Genomic DNA, 20,091 nt, shown 5'->3' with positions numbered 1-20,091 from the left:
CAATCTTTAAAATAAAAGGCATGATTTACTATTTATAGAAAAATCTAAAGTGACAAAATATCATTTTGCCTCCTAAATAATATTTGTATATTAATATAAGATAATTTTAGAAATTGACTAAATTAAGTCTTTACTTGGTTTTTCTAGATCTAGAAATATATTCTAAACTTGTAGTAATTATATTCTAGTTTTTTAAATTTTAAAATATATTTTAATCAAATCATGCTTGCTTAAATTATTCCAGTTTAATTTCAAAGTAATAGTTCTTAATGTGTGTGTAACCCATTATGTTCTTAATATGTTGGTCCAAATATAAATTGTAATTCTAATTAAATAGAATTAAAGAATTGATTAATTGATTAATTTATATTTGAAGATCAGATGCATCTTCTAGCAATGTGTTATGATCTTTCAAATGTTAAAAAAGTCATTAGTGATTTGACTAACATTTTAGTAACCGATTTCTTAGTGTAATTAATAGTTTTTCATCAATAATATTCTTATTTAACATTAAAGCATAAAGTATATCTTCCATGTTAAATCATGTTTTTTCTCTATTTAATAGTCATTAATTGTTTAAATGAAATTTGAAACTCTTTTTAAGTCTTATTCTGCCTTAACCAACTAAGTTAATACTATTTCATAATAGATATAATATTTTTTTTAATTTACTTAGAGTAATGAATTCTCTCTTGATCAATACCTTTATATAGTTTATGTCATATCCAATGTCTGTCATTTTGTTACCTCGATTAAGATAACATGTAATATAATCAAAACATAACATTATCTATATAAGATAATTTAGTGATCTCAAGTTTAAGAATCACTTATACAACTATCACGTGAGCTTTTTCATAGACATATATGACCTCTCCTTATAAAATTATCATGCGAGCTAGTTTAGTGTACATATCTTATGACAAGCACATACGTATTATTTCTACATATCCCTTATACCTCAACTCACGAGAATAACTGCTTCCTTTTTTTAAAAAAAAAAAACATAATATGTATCAATTTTTATAGATCTAATGAATATTCAGTATTTAAGAGAGTATCGACTAGGAATATTTTAGAAACAATGATTTAATGCAATAGGAATCTTGTAAAGAATCTCATAACTATAACAACTTTACAATTTTCTTTGTGAAGTATTTTTATCTCATAAACTTTATTATTAATCTAAATTCATTAATATAATATTACATGGATATAAAAGATAAATTAAATTTTTATTAATAATAAAAATATATTGATATAAATATAATAATATCATGTGTAATTAAATAATTGATCATGAAATAAGTATTTATATGCATTTCAAAAAGAAAAAAAACTTCATTCCTATGTTTGTTTGTTTTTTTTTGTGGAATTATAGTTTTTACCGCGGGCACCAAATAAACACACAGCCTCAGATTAGATTGTTAAAAGAAGGGGGTGTTTGCCAATAGTATAGCACTTGGCTTTTGTGTTTCTGACAAAAGTTGTGGGGCTGCTCTCTACAGGTTGTTCAATTTCATTTCATTTTTTATTGATGGCAATGCGAGAAGTAAATGTGGTGGAGATCATCAGTCTTTTCAAGATTTATTCTTTTGGGCACACAGCCATGTCTTTCTTCTCTCAAATCATGGCAGTATGGTACTGCATAGTTGTAAGATCTCAAAAACATTGGTTCTCTCTTTGTCTTTCCCTCTTAATTTATCTTCCATCTTGCTTTAAGTTCTTGATCTTATGCTTGGCCTTAGTTCACGTGCCCTTGCTCAATAGCAAAGCTTTTTTTTCAAATTAAATTATACATGTAGCTTGCAGCAGCAGCAGCAGCAGCAGCCTTTATTTAACTTAACCTATTTGTGTATGTCCCAGCAGCTTTTTCTTTCTTTTATTTAAAGGGAGATTATGTGAGATATTGCTTTGCCTCTCCCATGATTACTTCTCAATACTTACACGTTGGATTTGAGCTAGGCACTTGGGGAGTAATCCCATCAAGATGAGCTTTAAGAACTTTAATCCAGAAGCCAATAGTCGAATTTCCATCAGCACTGCCCTCTGTGTTTTTTTCTTAATACAGCATTGTTCTTGATGATGGGTATAACCATCCATCATGTGAAGAATTGACCAATGGTTCGTCACTTGGTTGTTGTGATTATCTGTTAGTTCCTAATGATATATTTAGAAGTTGATGAATCATAAACTCCAGCCAGCCTCATCAATAATCAGAGATAAATCATAAGCAAAGTTATTAAATCGGCCGGTATCATGACTCAAATAGAATAACCTGATTAATTCAAAACAATTTTATTTTGATTTTTTTAAAATTAAATTGGGTTTTAATCTGGTCATAAATTGATACGATATATTAATAAAATTAACTCACATCTAATATAATTTTAAAATAAACTCATGTTTATGATTGATAAATCATTAAATTAACATACCAAGGTAAACTTAATAACTTTGAAGGTCGGTTAATTGTGGGGTTAAGGTTAATGTAATGTAATTAAGCACTCAAAAGGAGACAAGTTTTTAAAGACACCAATAGACCACACTTGTTTTGGGCTCTCCAGACATGGAGGCCCATGCTTTTGATTTCTCAGTATACTCCTTGAGACAAGGTATAGTATTCAATAAGTTAGGCAAGGCATCAAGATCATGAACATAAAAAACTGTATCTGATATAACTTTGTCTTTACATTTTCTATTGGGGTATAAAGCTACTTGGGCTCAGCAGCAGCAATGACTTGAATTATTCTCTAAGAAGAGTGGGTGTCTTGTTTTTCCATGGCACCTTCAACCCTATAGGACCTCAAGACTTAGATAATGCATGCTCCTACATCTCAGGACCAACCCAAATGCCTTCCAACTCCTCCCAGGCAACACTCTATGCCGCTATTATCACAGTAGTGTAGCAGATTAGCATCGCACCTGTTTCGCCACACCACTAGAAGAGCAGCCACTGAAGATCTGCACAAATTGCTTCCCCATCACCTTCTCTTGATTGTCTTCAAGTATGAAAATTTTGTCCCCTTGTCACTGATTTTTCTAGCGTGAGCTTCTTTGATCAGAATTATATTTTCTGGTGTTTTTTTTGTTGTTGCTTTTTTGCTAGAAATTAAAGGTATTTTCAATGGCTATTTCCTTTTTTGCAGCTTTGACATCACATCTAATGAATCACAATTCACAAGTGGCATCACTTTCACCATGTCTTCCTAGTTTAATCTTTATCTCTGTACTCTTTTGTTTATAGATTGCAACTATTTTGTGGCAATTTATAACTTGTGTGTGCTCATGGAAGTCAATAGGCAGGCATTCTTCGCATTGCAAGTCTTAGTGCGTATTGAGCGTTTGTGTCTGGTTAGTGTTCTAAGACAAAACAGATAGAAATAAAAAGAACGGGTATGTATTTGGTTGAAGGAACAAAGACAAAGACAGACATGAAAATAAATTTGTTTCTAAAATGGTTTTGAAGTGAATTTCTATCATCTCAAAACAGGAAATAAATCTCCTCTGTCCCAATTGTCTCTTTCTCTTATGTTCCAAATGCTTTCTTTTACAAATTTTCTTTCTCAGGGATAATGACGGACTACAAGACCAAAGACAGGAAACAACAATTGAATCTGTCTGAATAAGCTTTTAAGTCTACATTTATTTGATAATTTTCAGAGTTGTTACTACCCGCGATCTCCCTTCAGAGGACTATGAACGAACTAGGTTCTGAAAGATCAAAGCCATGGAACATGTACACAAGTTCAGACCCTGCACCATCTCAAACAGGAGTAATTGACAGGGAAGCTCCATGGAAAAGTTTTGGGACATCCATGAATGCGATTTCTTTTGGTTTTGTTGCAACAGCAATCTTGGTATCAATGTTTCTGATAATGGCCATCTTTGAACATCTCTTTCGGCCTACTCCTCCTTTTTCCTCACCTCAGGAAGTCACCAATCGTTCTGCGGAATCAAGACCACTACATAAACTCAGAAATCCACAAACAGTAAGTGCCCTTTTGTCTACACGTGGCAATGCCACATTTCAAACTAATTTAACTTGAAAAAACATCAATTTTTTATGCTTTGTCAAGCTAAACGCAGCTTCGGTTTCTCCATATCTCGAGACACAAAAGAGAAACTACTTTATGAAGCATTTGAGTTATAATGTACTATAACATTCCAAATTTTTGACCAAAAAGAGAAGCAATTGCAGGGTATTTTTCTGTGGCATGTGTAAGAGCTAGTTGTATGCTTCTACGGATTGATGACAATAAGTTCCTGGCTTGGTAACAGGTTCCAGCAGCTTATGCATCAGATTTTTCAGTGGTGATGCCTGGACAGCAACACCCTACATTTATTGCCCAACCAGCACCTCTGCCTTGTCCAAGAGAAAGGATAAATTGGCCTTCCCATGAGCAAATTACTTGAAAAACATGGTGTAATGCTTGCATTGGTTCATGTAGAAGATGTTTTGTTGTACTATGTATCTAATCCAGTATAAAAATGGTTCATCACAATTATGCAGTGCTCATTTCGTTGGCTTTTGTTACCAGATTGGATTAGTTGATGAAAATCTGGCAGTTACTTGAGAATTTGACCACCCTTGACAAATCAAAAAAGAAAGGGGCCCTTTTCTACCAACCAAGCTACTTTGATGGGGCAATTCAAAGAAAAATCTACAGTGATCCAGCAGTAACAGCCACTTCTTACATCACAGCAAGAATTACAGGGGTAGAATGATACAATAAAAACCTCTAAAAAATACATGCCCATAACCGATTAGATGAAGTTTTGTTTTAGGGACTCGTTCATTCACTGGATGTTTCCAAAATAAAATGGGTACTCCTTGTATAAATAAAAACTTTTTACCGATTAAAATTTTATTATGTATTATTTTTATTTTATTTTCATATAAAATAATTAAAATAAATAACATAAAAAATAAATAAATTTTTATATATTTTTTAACTAGTGAAAGATCAATACTTGAAATAAAATATTAAAAATATCTTGTCATAAATGCAAGATTTCATTAACAAAAATTAATCAATAAAATCATATCATATAGCATTTAAAAAACACTTGAGAGGCCTTATAAATTTCTAAAAACAGAAAGCTTTAATTTAGGAGGAAAAAATTCTTAAAGATACAAAATCTCTTCAAAATAAACTCTTTAAACAAAAAAGCTTTCTGAAAAATTTTTAAATCCCATTCATCCATGCTTCAAATCTAAAAAGAACAAAAAACAAAACTCTTTTAAATTAAGCCTAAACGCTCCTATATAGGATTCTTCCACAACTCTCTAAAGACAAAACAAATGTTTTTTTTCAAACATCAAAATAAATCTTAGTTTGATCTATCAAATAAATCAAGTTATCATATATTAAATTTAAAGAAAGAATCAAAGAATTATCTTATTCTTTTAAGAATATAATTTTGAAATTTGGCTTCGCCTAACAGATTGACTCGAGGCTAAAATAAAACCAAATTTAAGAAAAAATAAGAAAAGGAAAAATCAGGGACAACCTGGTTAATCCAACAAACCCAGTTAAAAATCTAATTACAACTTATTGACTTTTCTTTTACTAAAATAACATTATTTTGATTTTAAAAAATAGACCTGGTCAAAACCTGAAATCCAGGTCTTGAACCAAGCTAACTACCAGGTTGAGTTTAAAAACTATGTCTGAAAAAATATTTTAAATAGATATTATACTTAATTATATATTTAATAAAAATTATATATTTATGCTTATTTAATTTAAAATGCTCAAGATTATATCTCCACTCTTCCATCAAGTAAATTCAATAATTAGCATTTATTAGCATTTCAATCCTATCGGGTCCAGAAGGGAATCTTGTATTTATTAATAGTATTTAATCGTGTTTAAATTCATAAAAAATAACAAAAATATCTTTCTTCTTTTTAAAATTATTTTATTAAGCGTTTTTATTTTTTCTCGTTGTATCTATCTCTCGCCCTTCTTTAATAGAATTAAACTATTAGCATAACTTGTTTTTTAGGCTAAGTGGTAATTTCACACACCAAACTTTTTTTATCCCTTTTTTTCATTCATGATTATATATTTCCTAATATATTATTATTTTATTCCAATTTCATTAATCTAAGATCAACAAAATTATCCCAAAAAATCCTAATATAATATACAGTGATATCGAAGATGTATTTCATTTTCAGCCCAACTATTTCCGTATATTTCTCAACTTGATTTTTATATATTGAGCTATTTTAATTTAAAAAAAAATTATCCACGTTTAAACTACAGAAAGAAATCATAAAATTATCACTCCTCTTATCAGTTTTTCCATATGATACATGTTGTATCATTTTTAATGGTCATGCCCTCAAAATTCAAAACTTAAAGGAAGCATGGAAGGAGGTGCAATTTTAAGATCTTCATGAGTTCAATAACTAAACTGAGGGATCGGATCAGAAGCATTTCCTAGTTGAGGGACTAATCATATATATATATATATATCGAGGGATTGAATCGTACAATTAATCCAAATCTAGTAAAATCTGTGAATTTTGTATTGGCGCAGAAGAGAGGAAGGGAAGGGCATGCAGGTGAGAACGCGCCTGAGCCTTGAATATTGCACAGTCCTCCTGGAATCCTGCATTCAATCAAAATCTCTGTTTCGAGGCAAGCTGATCCATCAGCATCTGCTCAAATGCCTACACAGAACCCACGAAACCAATCTTACAAATTTTGATGTGCCATTCGAAAAACTCGTGGATTTATATTTAGCTTGCAGTGAACTTAAAATCGCACGCCATGTGTTTGATAAAATGCCCCATAGACCCAATAATGTTGTTTTATGGAATTTATTGATAAGAGCTTATGCTTGGAATGGTCCCTATGAAGAGGCCATTGATTTGTACTATAAAATGTTGGGTTATGGTATCACACCCAACAGGTTCACCTTCCCTTCTGTTCTCAAAGCGTGTTCGGCTCTAAAAGAATCGAGTGAAGGAAGAGAGATTCATTTGGACATCAAAAGACTTCGTCTTGAATCTAATGTCTATGTTTCCACCGCTTTGGTTGATTTTTATGCTAAATGTGGGTGTTTGGATGATGCAAAAGAAGTGTTTGATAAAATGCATAAAAGGGATGTTGTTGCGTGGAATTCGATGATTTCAGGGTTTTCTTTACATGACGGTTCCTATGATGAGGTAGCACGACTGCTTGTTCAAATGCAAAATGATGTGAGTCCTAATTCATCAACAATTGTTGGTGTCCTTCCTGCTGTCGCTCAAGTGAATTCATTGAGACATGTAAAGGAAATTCATGGGTTTTGTATTAGGAGGGGCTTCGTTGGCGATGTGGTGGTAGGAACTGGGATTTTGGATGTGTATGGGAAATGTCAGTGCATAGAATATGCCAGGAGAATTTTTGACATGATGGGTATTGTCAAGAATGAGGTGACTTGGAGTGCTATGGTCGGTGCATATGTTGTGTGTGATTTTATGAGGGAGGCATTGGAACTATTTTGTCAGTTGTTGATGCTCAAGGATGATGGAATTGTTCTGTCAGCGGTAACTCTTGCCACTGTTATTCGAGTTTGTGCAAATTTAACTGATTTAAGCATGGGAAGTTGCTTGCATTGTTACGCGATAAAGTCAGGATTTGTTTTGGATTTGATGGTTGGAAATACTTTACTTTCAATGTATGCCAAGTGTGGGATTATCAATGGTGCAATGAGGTTTTTTAATGAAATGGATTTAAGAGATGCAGTTTCGTTCACTGCTATCATTTCAGGCTATGTTCAAAATGGTAATTCTGAAGAGGGTTTGCGAATGTTCCTCAAGATGCAGTTGTCTGGGATAAACCCAGAAAAGGTAACCATGGCTAGTGTTCTGCCAGCTTGTGCTCATTTGGCTGCTTTACATTATGGGTCTTGCAGCCATTGCTATGCAATCGTTTGCGGATTTATAGCTGATACCATGATTTGTAATGCTCTTATTGATATGTACGCAAAATGTGGGAAGATTGACACTGCTAGGAAAGTTTTTGATAGGATGCATAAGCGGGGCATTGTGTCATGGAATACCATGATAATTGCATATGGTATTCATGGGATTGGATTGGAAGCACTATTGTTGTTTGACAGCATGCAGTCCGAAGGTTTAAAACCAGATGATGTGACTTTCATTTGTCTCATATCTGCTTGTGGCCATTCGGGACTTGTTGCAGAAGGCAAATACTGGTTTAATGCCATGACTCAAGATTTTGGAATCATCCCCAGAATGGAGCATTATGCATGCATGGTTGATCTTCTGAGCAGGGCTGGGCTTTTCAAAGAGGTGCACAGTTTCATTGAAAAGATGCCACTTGAGCCTGATGTTCGTGTATGGGGTGCCCTGCTTTCTGCTTGTCGAGTCTATAAGAATGTTGAACTAGGGGAAGGAGTGTCAAAGAAAATTCAGAAGCTTGGACCTGAAAGTACTGGGAATTTTGTTCTCCTATCCAATATGTATAGTGCTGTTGGGAGATGGGACGATGCAGCACAGGTTAGGTTCACACAGAAGGAACAGGGTTTTGAGAAAAGTCCTGGATGCAGCTGGATTGAGATAAGTGGGGTTGTCCATACATTTCATGGTGGTGGATATAGGTCCCACCCACAGCTGGCACAAATAAGCAACAAACTTGATGAACTACTGGTGGAGATGAAAAGGTTGGGTTACCAAGCAGAATCTAGCTTTGTCTTCCAAGATGTCGAGGAAGAGGAGAAGGAACAAATCCTTCTTTATCACAGCGAGAAACTAGCTATTGCATTTGGAATTCTTAGTTTGAGCCCTGACAAGCATATCTTAGTAACTAAGAATTTGCGAGTTTGTGGTGATTGCCACACTGCTATTAAATTTATTTCTTTGGTAACTAAGAGAGACATAACAATTAGAGATGCAAATCGATTTCATCATTTCAAGGATGGAATTTGCAATTGTGGAGATTTCTGGTAAGGATGGAAGTTTTGCAGGTCCCAATAGCGCATCTATGGTCAAAAGCCTACAGAATCTGCTTTTCCCTTACCGGCTATGTGATGGCAGCTATGCAGTAGGTAAACATTTACTTGTATTTCAGCATCTTGTTTCCAGCTTCCCTTGATTTATATGGATAACTTACTAGCTTAGTGATGCAGACAACTTGGGAATATTGAGTGTTTTTAATCATGTTTCAGTTGAGAATGAGGATTAGAGTCTGATGTGCATGCAATTGGATTCATTAGGGTTTTGTTTTAGAAGAGATTGATATTGATATTTAGATGGTTTATAAGATAATATAATGGGCTGGTGTGGAGTTTAGATTTAGTTGTGAGCAGTAGCCTGAGGCAGTCTAGCTATAGCAAAAGAGGAGGCCCAAGGGAAGAAAATAGAAAAAGAAACCACAGAAATGAAAATATCAGATCACAGTTTTATACCATTACTCTTGTATATAAATATCATCAGGCCTTGGGTTTGCTCCCTAGTGGTAACGAGTTCGAGTCCTCTCAGGACCATTAAAAGCTTACATGGTCGTTAACTTCAAGTCCTGTGCGATTAGTCGAGGGGCTCCCAAGCTGCCCCGAACACCTATATATATATATATGGGCATCATATGGAATAGGACTTCTGGAAACACTTAGACTGGGACTTCTAAATAGACTGTTATAAGCAGAGAGCAACTAAACAGGAAGGACTTATTAAAGACTAAAAACTATAGAATCTAATAAAAAATGAACCAAAACTCGAAATAGAAGCTAAACCTCATAATAAATCTGAACACTAGCAAGATACTACTGTTTTGCAGGAACATGCTAAGGTTACAAGTCTGCCATTGTTTTATTAAAAAATCACTGGTAACTTAGAGCCCAAAAACCGCAAACCGAGATATCTAAACTGGACAACTATTCCTAGATGAACAAGACCTTTTGATTTTTAGAAGAACCATGGACCTACACTTGAATTTCCAAAAGAGGTAAATTCTTTTTTAATATAGGATATGATGCTCTATCAGTTAGAAATACTTTGCTCTATTTCCTCTACTTGAACCATGACAAGAATTTCCAGTGTTAGAAAATTTTCAACCCACAAATTATATGCCACACATAAGATCCCTTCTAAATCATTACCTTATCAAGTTTTCAGTGAATAAGCTGCACATGAAACTTAGCTATTTTCCAAGTATCATGTTTGTTGAAGCATATTGCTATTCTGCTTGTTAAATGTTAAAGAAGAGAACAATGATTCAGTATTCCAATCAAACACCAAAGCTTTCATAATAAATGGCTCATTTTGGCTTTGATATCTGCTTAGATCCTCAAAACGTTTCTTCCATAGTGCACAAGCTACAACAGTTTACTAGATGAAATGACTTGTCCCTTAGGCCCTGCCCTTATGGCTCCTATCTGCAGGTAACAGGATAGCATATATCTCTCGACAAGAATTACTTGGAGAAAAAACAAACGAACATTGAAAACGGATTTGGTAGTATTATTAATCTACCTGCATGATCCTGACTGAAGTTCATCTGGATTTTCAATCTATTTATGGAAACTAATAATCAGGTTATATCACTGAAAGCATCATAATGTTGCGAGTATTTCATGGCAAGGTTACATTCCTATACCTTTTTTTGTGTGTTTTTTTTTTTTTTCCTATTTCCTATATTTCCATCATTGAAAATCAAATCCTCTATTTCTTTAGTATTTCTCTAGGTTGTTTCAGCTGTTGGGAAGGATGACTTTTTAGTATAATTTACTATTTCATCTGCAGAGAAGGACGACTTTGTTTCCTTTTTTGGCATTTTAGTTGACACCATATGCATACCACTCAATCCACTTGGCAGGGAGAGGGTAGCATGTTAAGAATTGAAAACCTGCCTTGTTGATGTTGCACAAGTAAACGGAAGAAAGAAACAGGACAGTATTACTGGAATAAGCTTCTGGCACAATGCTTCTGCTACTTCTTTCTCTACTTATCTCCTTTAATGAATCAACTCATGGCAAGCTCCATTTTTTTTCAAGCAAAAGCACCATAAAGCTTTAAATACAAGAGATGAAGTAGTTGTTTCTCGATTATGTGCATTTGGTTTTGTCAAGAGATGAAGTAGTTATCTTTCAATTATGTGCATTTAGTTTTGTTAGAGATTTTCTGTTGTCAAGCATTTCTACTAATTTGATGAATCCAACGTAGTTGAAACACAAGGTATCTGAGACTTCGCTTTTTTTCTCATATTCTTATCTGGTTTATACTTCAACTATTTTGTGTTATTTACCTTTTCTAATGAAGAATAACGAAACAACACCAAATAACCAAAACTGCCCATGATAATTTATTTAATTAATGTAAATAAATCCTTAATATGTGATAAAAAAAAGTTATCCCCGTGCTGCAGTGACAGATTCTGTTCCAGGGCTCCAGAAAAAGAATCATGGAAAGCTGTTGCGTTCATAAGATGCATCACCATGGGTGTTTGTCGGGCATGATGATTATCTTAGCAAATTCAAAGGTCTCTATGTGTTCACTGAACAATGTCCAGGCACAGCATTTCAGTGACAGTGTGAAAAGTAACAAAAATGGTGCAAGTCAAGGAATAAAGCTTTCAACAACTGTTTCAAGGAGTATGGCTGAGGATGAGATACAGCACTGTCAGGCTCAAAGGGATAAAATTAAGTATTGTTCTGTGCTTTGTGTTTTGAGCATGCCAGGTATTCTCCTCTGTAATGGATTTCAAATCTTTTTTTTATCTGCAATATTTTGCATTGAATCAAAATTATTTTTTTATTTGATGAGTTTAATTAAGGTTCTACACATATCATTGTCACATCAACTATGCATCAATACCCCTTTCACCATGTGGGGAACTCTTAATCAAGATGCTTGAATCTCTTTGACAAGTGACTTTATAGTCTCTTACATGTGCAGTTCGCAAATGGCATATCATTAGCTAACAATTGACTGTTATTGCCCTGAACTATCTTTGGGATGCACTTTCTGGAACTAGGGTTTTGGACCTTTTGTTTGGTAGTAGGTGACCTTTCTCCATGTTTTCCATTGATAGAGCTTGATTGAGTCTTTAGATGAAACTGACGTGAATAATAACTAAAGCTGGTGCTATGATTTGACTCATGTAGATTTGGCAAATGAAAAAACATGAACAGAAGAAAGCGTCTGCTGAGACTCAGAGGAACAGTTGCTGCCAACATGCATATATGTTCCTGTAAATTTTGCTGTCCAGAAAGATGATATCGGTTGACATCATGGATGAACAAGATAGAATCTGAGCTGTCTGGCTGTCTCTCTCATGCAACTCATCATGATCTTTGCAATATGGCCTGTATGAGTTGGTGTCTGGGTGTTCTTTCACGTTATTGCAGCTATTCCTTTTTTTCCCGATCCGTGTGAAACAAAATGCCATATTACCCACTTCGAAGAAAATCTTTACTTGAGAAATGCCTGTTCCGATTTCCTCTGATCTTGTAGTGGTTGTGAAGCCACCGATGCCCATGTAAGTGTCTACCAGAGAGGTTCTTCTGTCTTGTTATGGATCTCCACTGCTTTGCTATGATGCAATTTCTGTTCATGGTTTCAGAAACAGTGATACCATTTCTATTTCTTTCTCGCGTGAACCAAGCAGTGATACCAGCACCTTTGCTCGTTTAGTTTCTCCAACAGGTTCGATGTTATATGATGATTAGTTGTACATTTTACTGATCATTTTTTTTTCCTCCTAATTCCGTCTCTTGTAAAGAAATCTTGCAGTTTGCGGCCTAGAGTTGGAGTTGCAGATTTTTTTGATGTCCAAATTCATTGATGTATATGTGGTTGTGAAGATTGTGTAGGTTCTCCATCTGAATCTACAGTATTTTGCTGCAACAACTACTACTGATAATATTGATGAAGCTGATAGTAATGGTAAGGATGCAGCTATTTCTATTAAAAGTATCTCCAAGTAATCAACATATTTTACACTATTAGATGACTGGTATCATTTTCATAGCCAACAGAAGGGCTTTAAATATCAGTTTTATTCATGCTTGTTAAACTTGTTATGCTCTTGACCCTAACTAAGACTAGGTGTCAAAAAAATCAACCTAGTGTTCACATGCTTTGACGTGATCTTGATCGATTAACTTGGTTGAAATTGAATTAAAATCTAGTTTGATTTTTAGAAAGTAAAATGATGTCGGTTTAACTTTTTAAAAAAATTAAAATGATGTTTTAATTGATTTAAGTTGATTCATCTATTTTATAATTTTTATATTGAACAAAGTTATTTGTTGGATGAAGTTGGATTTAATAATTTTAGTTTTATATTTCTAATAAAAATATAAACTATATTTTTTCTAAGCTAAAATAAACACTAAACAAAATCAAAAGATGACCTGTATTTTTTCAATTGTTCAAATAAAAGTAACTTTAATTGTTTGAATTCTGTAAAAGCTACCGACCATTTTATTTGAATTACCATAAATTTAAAGTAACAAAAAAATTTAAGAAACTTGTTCACCACACAACTCCACAATCCTTTTTACCTTTTAAAAATATATTGCAACTCGTGGTCAATAAATTCAAGTTGATTGTTTCTATTAGAACAAAAATGTTTTACCTTGAACCAATCAAATTTAAATCTAGTTTAACAAAATCATTAAAAACTTGACCGATTAATCAGGTTCGAGATCGGATCAACCTGCTAAGCCAGGCTACATTTAATAACTATAATCATCATACAACAGATGAGTCTGATTGCCAACCCTAGCTAATAAAGAACTTGTAACCATATTGAACTCGCCAATTGATGAATCTACAGCGGAAGCATACTTACATTACAGGCAAAAGAATTGGTGGTGAACACGCTTTTACAACAACAATTTACCTCCTACCACTTCCAATCCCAGTGTTTCGATTCATTTTTGGACTTGTATTTTGTCTTCATCGTAGGGGGAGTACAAAATCCTTTAGTGCTCTGTTTCGACATCATCGTCATCATCAGATAATACCTGAGTCAATAACGAATACTTAACCCGGAGAGAAATCCGGCCCTTCTCGACTGCTAGTTTTGCCCCAGAAACAACCCAATAGCCAGGAGTTTCTTGTGGCCCTCTAGTCATCTCTGTTATGTCCACAAACTTGAGAAGCTTAGGGGCTTGAGATGGCATAGGAGGACCACCAGGGTATACAGCTGAATTTATATTTACATCAGCAGGCCGTGGAGGTGGCTTCTGCACTGATGTGAAGTGATGGCTGATTAAGGTTGATATGAGGCCGGACTTGCGTGCCAACCCTGGCGATCCGTCCCACTCTGGTTGCTTCACGGATACAGCTCCCAACACAGTTGAAAACCGAAGTCGCAAAAAGAGAATATTTTTAAACCCGGAATTCATAACTTGTAACTGAGCTCCAGTTACTATAGAAAGATCTTCATCTGACTCGACAGGGGCTGTGCAGATATGAGAAAAATGCTTCCACTGAACTTTCTCATAGTATTTGCGTTCATAGGATTCTTGGTTGGCATTACCATTTGAATCATCTTTAAGTTGGAAGATTTTTGGAAGAGACGAGAGGTGCTGCAAGTGTATGGCTAAGCGATTGCTCCTTTTACCTTCTAGATAAAGCCTAAGGCCAGTCACAGGTCTCTTGCCCACATCAACCTATCAGACAAATGAATGAATTATAAATCAGAAGCTAGCAGAAAACAAATTCACAGCAGAACCATCACCATTTTTGGCATTCTGCACCATCATTGAATGGAGGAATGTTAGATGGTTCGAGTTATTTTACTTTGCCTGAAAACCGCTGGTAACAAGAAAATGAAATGAATTGGGTTACTTGGTTTATCTGTGAAATTTTCTCAAGAAGTATTGGAAGAAATTTTGATGTGATATTAAAATTCTTGATTGAAGAATGCAGTTGTGCTATGGCAGCACTGACAAACTGAGAAAGATAAAAATATTGAAAAAGCTATATCTAACAGATTTATATAGTTATACCCAGATTTATGGTATAGGGAATGCACACAGCAAATATTTGACATCTGGGATCCTCATCAACCAGAATAACTTCGGATAGATAGACCTTATGGATATAGCACTACTTGGACATTCTATTTTCTTACATGAAACCATACAACATCATCATATTAGATCTTTACTGGTTGAAGGCAATAAGTAATACTCGGCATATGCACATGAGACGATCATGGTTTAAGGTATCTAGTAAATCCAATTGAAAACAACAATTTGAGCAGGTGAGAGAAGCTTTACCGGAGTGGTGTTCACAAAAAGCTTTGGCCCCATGAGACTGAACTGTAATGAAGCTGTATTTTGTTGCTTCCGCTGTGGCCCCAAGGGAAGTTCACTGAACACTGGTGCCCACTGCCTAGGCAGCTGAAATTCCAAAAACTGGTGTAGCTCTTCAATTGGAGGCTTATCTGGTATGCATTAGCAGAAAAACAGAAGTCATTTCTAATGAGTACAAATGAATAGCAGCAATAGAAGAACAGTAATGAAGATACAATGAAAAACATGACAATATCACAATGAACTCATGGCAAAAAGATTGCAAAGCCCGGAAAAAGAATGTACTGATAAGCAAGCAATTTTTTACTAAAACCAAACAAATAACTATCCATACATAATTTGATCACTATTAACACTAAAGCAAAACACAATACAATGAAGTTACAAACTTCAGAACATTTTTCACTCACATCGTAAGTAGAGATTTATGGCATGGCTCAAGAATCCACTCCCTGGGACACCATATAACAAAGAGGTAACCGGGATAAAGGACATTGAGATAACATCAGGCTCAGATTGAACACTGTGCAACCATTCAGTATGGGATAAGATCCCATTATCCCATCCACCTCTTCTCTTGTAAATTCTTACAATATCCTGCATCAGTCATTAGACAATAACAATCAAAATTATAATTTTTGCCAAAGAAAACCCTAGAGATCTTCAAAATATTTCAGCAGATGAGTTTGACAAGCATATCAGGGACACTACCTCCTTGTGAGAATACGAGCTTGATGGATTGGTATCGGCAAACCTTAGCCTCTGCTCCCTAATTCCAAGCTGAAGCAAAATTGTTTGGATAAGATGCCTTGAAATTATAATAAACAAATACGACAATTGAGTGTGCTCACACTCTTGTGGTTTACATGTTATTTACATAGAAACCCCACAGGCAAATAATGTTTTGCTGATATAATGGCAATTTAGAGATCATTTGCACTCCAGTGACAGTTTCAATTTTGGCACTTCATGTCAAATGGTTTGCTCCATTAGCACAGGCCTCAATGCCATGGAATCAAAAGACTGCTGTTATATAACAACTGCTATGTAATAAAAAATTATAATGCCATTACGTTCCTGTTTGACAACGGGTTTTGTTGTTTTGCAGCCAAGAAGACCATAGTGGTCTATAGTGGATACCTTTTCTTCCGTCTAATCTCTGAAATCAAGCTACTGCACACCTCATTCTACAAGTTTTTTCCCTTGACAAATCTAATTGTGATCAACATCTCGTGTGTTAACACCAGACAACACTTCTGTTGTGCACTTCATCTCCCAAATCCAAATGTTTTCAAAGACATTCATAATCTCCTTTACATATTTGGATTAGAAATACAACCTACCAGCCTAATCCATAATTAGTCAAGAGCAGAAGCTCAACTATGATCATGAAGGAGAACCCAATATACCATAGCATCCAAGTATTCAAGGAAACCCATGACACTACAGAGTGGATTGTGATTGTGGAATAAAGTTCATCAAATAAGCATGACATCAGAATTTCTAATAAAATTTTATGTATTTTAGTTATGTGATGATCAGAAAGTTAGATCTACATGTAAGAATCAGATTGTAGGATTTCAAAAATCAGATCACATGTTAAATGCTTGGATTCCAAATTATATATATATAAAAAAAGTTGATGGGCCATGCCATATGGGCAAACTAATCACAAACCTTGTTATTCTGGTCTACTTGCTCAGAAGCCATGCCATACTGTCCATTCATATCTAAAAACCTCCTATCTGCCATCTCCTTTAATCTCTTCTGTAGATCAGCTGGTTGAAGAGTTGATGAATGTTGTTGTTTCATATATATTACGTCCTTCCCACCCATCTTGACACCAACAATGATATGAGTGCCAAATGTCTCAATAAACCTGAAACAACAAGCATATTTTCAAATTCCAGTTTGATTTAAAAACTTAGGGCAGCACACTTTTTTTTTTTTTCAAATGGGAAGCAATTTTTTCTACATGCCTTCAGAAAAAGGACAGAGAGGGGAAAAAAACACTTTAAACATATTTACATCAATATATAAAGCAGAATTTTACGAATGGAAACGAAATACATGCATTTCAACCAGTACAGACTGCAACCACAATCCCACAAAAGGAAAAAGAGCCAAGGTAGTAACAGTTTCTCTGAAACACAAACAAACACAAATCCTAGTGACAAATTTAACAGAGAAGAGTGAACTTAGAATAAAACTGTTGAGCTTGAATTGCGTTAAACCATATCAACCATGGCATCCATGCTCAGGTCCATCATTCACCACATTGTTATCAGTAGGAACTTATCAAATTCTGTCCTATAAATACTGTACATTTATTTATAAAAGCACAGCTGCTGTTATGACAAGGACTGGCCATGAATATCTCCACTGGAAAATGAAATTCGATTGCATTATGCAAGATAGGACGCTTGCAACTCATTATGAAATGCAGCCAAGCTGTTGATGTGTTGCACTGGAGACAAGAATTTGAAGGTCCAGTCATTCATGCGTTGTGCAACAAGGCAATGACATAGAAGCATGCCAGCAAAAGTATCCATTTAAGATTCTTCTTTCAGAGGGTGGTGGCAAATTCTTAAAAGTTAACGCCACACAAGTTGGTCAAAATGCAGAACACATTACTTGCTATACAAGGCTGTTGACAAGAATTGCAGACATTTGAGAGAGTAGAGAACGATATTAGCAAGCCCATTTTCTTCACATGCTATCTTATATGTTTAATTAATCTCATGCCCCTTTTCTAAATTATCTTGTTCAGTGTGAACTGAAATAAATCCAAAAATTCATAGTTAGTTTTTTTTTTAACAACAAAATTACCGCTTGAAGCAAAGTAGACAATCAGGATTCATTAGGGATGTTTGACAATATAACAAAACAGGATCTTCACCCCTCTCTCCATAGAAGCCTTTGCAATTAGCAATTTGAGATTTCACAGTTTATAAACTGTTAATGGTGTTTTTAAAGGTAATACAACATTGATATCCTCTGTACTCTAAATTGAACTTTTCACAATCTATGAAATACTTCCTTTTCCTGGTGCTCTTTAGTATGCTTTCCTTGCGACTGGTTTTGATGTTTCAGTAGAACTCTAAAATTTTACATAACCAATTTAATAAAAGGTTACTTAATTAGGTCACTGCATTTAAACTGAAAAAAACTCCTTTTATTATAGTGAAAATATGAAGCCTCTAAGACTGGCATTACAGTAGATTTGAAAAACTACTTAATTAATTTCAATAAGAGATTACTTGAGGGAGCAGGTAGAGAGTTTTTAACTAAAACCTCATTTTAAGCTAGTGCATATTTGATCCAGTAGATATGTAGAGTTTTAACAAGGACTCAAGCAATTGTACTCTGATATCTCAAGGTTCAACAAAAGATAAATATAGCATCTCTTCAGATATGCACTAGCTTAAAAAAAGTGTCAGTCATACTAATGCCGTACCTGAATGATTTTTTCTTGCATTATGAAAGAGAATGAAAAAAAACAAGAAAGCAAACCCACATTTACAAGATGACCTTGGATGAGCTATAAGCTTCTTCTTTTTTACAAATTTTGGTGGGAAAGAACAAATGTTGGTGAAAATGTAGGACTTATATTATCTTTGGGTTCTCCAGATCTTCCAAGATGTTTAGAATCTCTTTATTGATAAGTTTTAATTTCACATTTCACATGCCATAACCCATCTTTCAGTTTTACAAGTAGGAATGCTATGAATGTAATGGACAGATTCTCTAGCATATTGATTTGGGTTTGATTTAGAAGAGCTGCTTTGCTCATTTTTCTCTTCCCGTTCTTCCTCTCCTTTTCATTTTTTTTCCTTCCCAATTAACCCTACTTTATGGGCTCAATCTTCTATAAAAAGAAAACATATGCTATAGAGTCACACATCCAATTAATTACATCACCGTTGTATGAAATTGCCATATAAGATAAAATCAGTGCATGGCATTTTAAGTTTCAGAGATTCTGATGACACAAAAATAGCAAAATCATGGATATTTATTAAAAACAAAAAAGGTTCTATTGGATATCAAGAGTTTATAATAGAAGTCACTATCACAATCAAAACAAGCTGTCTCTCAGATGAGGCATGAACAATGACTGCAATCTCACAATTTGATTGAAAATTAAAATATAAAAAACTTACTTTGCTAATGCAGCAGGATCCCATGTTGATGGGACAGCCTTCTTAACATGATCACGAAGTACCATCTGAGACTTCTCTAAGGCAACCGTATAGAGCGTAATGAACACTCCATCAAAAGAAAGGGTTTTAGTGTTGGCAGCATCTTTCTGCCAACAACTTGAGAATTCAAACATGGCATTGAAAAGACCTGAGGGAATTTTTCCAGTCAAAGACAATTCCTGGTTGAACTGCTCTGACATCTGGAAGAAAGCAAGGAAAAGTGGAGACGATGAGAAATAGGAAAGAAAAAGAAACCCACAAACATGATATCCTTCTCTGTCATATTCTGTTGTCACGTAAGGCATGTAAAACAAAAGGAACAAGCATACTGCCCTTCCAACAACCTAATCCAGTATATTGAACTGCATGTTAAATATTTGACAAACAGCAAGAATGAAAACCTCATCACAACTCATCCCATTAGCTATGCAAATATGTAGAAAAAACTGATCTCTGGAGAAACTTTTATTACAGTTCATTGAGTCGAGAGGTTTTAACTAGAAGAAAAGGTAATATAAAAGAGGCAATGCAACAGCAATTTAAGTGAGCCAGTTCAAATGACATGTGGATTACAACAATGCAGGGGAAAGAGAGGAGTGCA

At 34.6% G+C, this 20,091-nt stretch overlaps 3 protein-coding genes across 14 annotated transcripts in view; 2 read left to right on the top strand and 1 right to left on the bottom strand.

Annotated features, from left to right (window-relative positions):
- The first annotated feature begins 1,498 nt into the window (after positions 1-1,498).
- Positions 1,499-4,540, top strand: LOC105142121 (uncharacterized). Of its 2 annotated transcripts, none has more exons than XM_011049604.1 (3): positions 1,499-1,654; positions 3,571-3,992; positions 4,282-4,540. In XM_011049604.1, the coding sequence occupies exons 2-3, from the start codon at positions 3,699-3,701 to the stop codon at positions 4,414-4,416; spliced, it is 429 nt and encodes a 142-aa protein (XP_011047906.1). In that variant the 5' UTR covers positions 1,499-1,654; positions 3,571-3,698; the 3' UTR covers positions 4,417-4,540. The 2 variants fall into 2 exon arrangements, with proteins under 2 accessions (XP_011047906.1, XP_011047907.1); XM_011049605.1 differs by lacking the exon at positions 1,499-1,654 and adding an exon at positions 2,428-3,008.
- A 1,965-nt stretch (positions 4,541-6,505) lies between these two features.
- LOC105142122 (pentatricopeptide (PPR) repeat-containing protein) lies at positions 6,506-13,013 on the top strand. Of its 9 annotated transcripts, XM_011049609.1 has the most exons (5): positions 6,506-9,069; positions 9,798-9,965; positions 11,385-12,497; positions 12,627-12,664; positions 12,752-13,013. In XM_011049609.1, exon 1 carries the CDS (start codon positions 6,572-6,574, stop codon positions 8,969-8,971), a length of 2,400 nt encoding a protein of 799 aa, XP_011047911.1. In that variant the 5' UTR covers positions 6,506-6,571; the 3' UTR covers positions 8,972-9,069; positions 9,798-9,965; positions 11,385-12,497; positions 12,627-12,664; positions 12,752-13,013. The 9 variants fall into 9 exon arrangements, with proteins under 9 accessions (XP_011047911.1, XP_011047908.1, XP_011047913.1 ...); XM_011049606.1 differs by having other exon boundaries at positions 11,385-13,013; XM_011049611.1 differs by lacking the exons at positions 11,385-12,497; positions 12,627-12,664; positions 12,752-13,013 and adding an exon at positions 10,836-10,910.
- Positions 13,014-13,668: 655 nt separating this feature from the next.
- Positions 13,669-20,091, bottom strand: part of LOC105142123 (MACPF domain-containing protein At4g24290-like) — a 7,636-nt gene continuing 1,213 nt past the window's right edge. For 2 of the 3 annotated variants that reach the window (XM_011049617.1, XM_011049616.1), the window contains exons 3-8: positions 19,452-19,690; positions 16,966-17,167; positions 16,000-16,068; positions 15,699-15,885; positions 15,253-15,419; positions 13,669-14,640 (exon numbers count right to left, since the gene is read on the bottom strand). In XM_011049617.1, coding sequence (XP_011047919.1) covers positions 13,948-14,640; positions 15,253-15,419; positions 15,699-15,885; positions 16,000-16,068; positions 16,966-17,167; positions 19,452-19,690 — 1,557 coding nt within the window. In that variant the 3' untranslated portion in view covers positions 13,669-13,947. The remainder of the gene's footprint in view (positions 14,641-15,252; positions 15,420-15,698; positions 15,886-15,999; positions 16,069-16,965; positions 17,168-19,451; positions 19,691-20,091) is intronic. The other variant, XM_011049619.1, reaches the window with a different exon arrangement.

Source organism: Populus euphratica, unplaced genomic scaffold, assembly GCF_000495115.2.
Source record: "Populus euphratica unplaced genomic scaffold, PopEup_1.0 scaffold268.1, whole genome shotgun sequence".
NCBI classification, from domain to species: Eukaryota; Viridiplantae; Streptophyta; class Magnoliopsida; order Malpighiales; family Salicaceae; genus Populus; species Populus euphratica.
The sequence above is the reverse complement of the archived record's forward strand: the minus strand, read 5'-3'. Positions and strand labels throughout refer to the sequence as shown.

Coding starts and splice junctions, on each gene's coding strand:
- LOC105142121 (XM_011049604.1), top strand. CDS start 3,699: ATGAACGAACTAGGTTCTGAAAGATCAAAGCCATGGAACATGTACACA. Junction 3,993..4,281: donor AACTCAGAAATCCACAAACA/GTAAGTGCCCTT, acceptor GCTTGGTAACAG/GTTCCAGCAGCTTATGCATC.
- LOC105142122 (XM_011049608.1), top strand. CDS start 6,572: ATGCAGGTGAGAACGCGCCTGAGCCTTGAATATTGCACAGTCCTCCTG.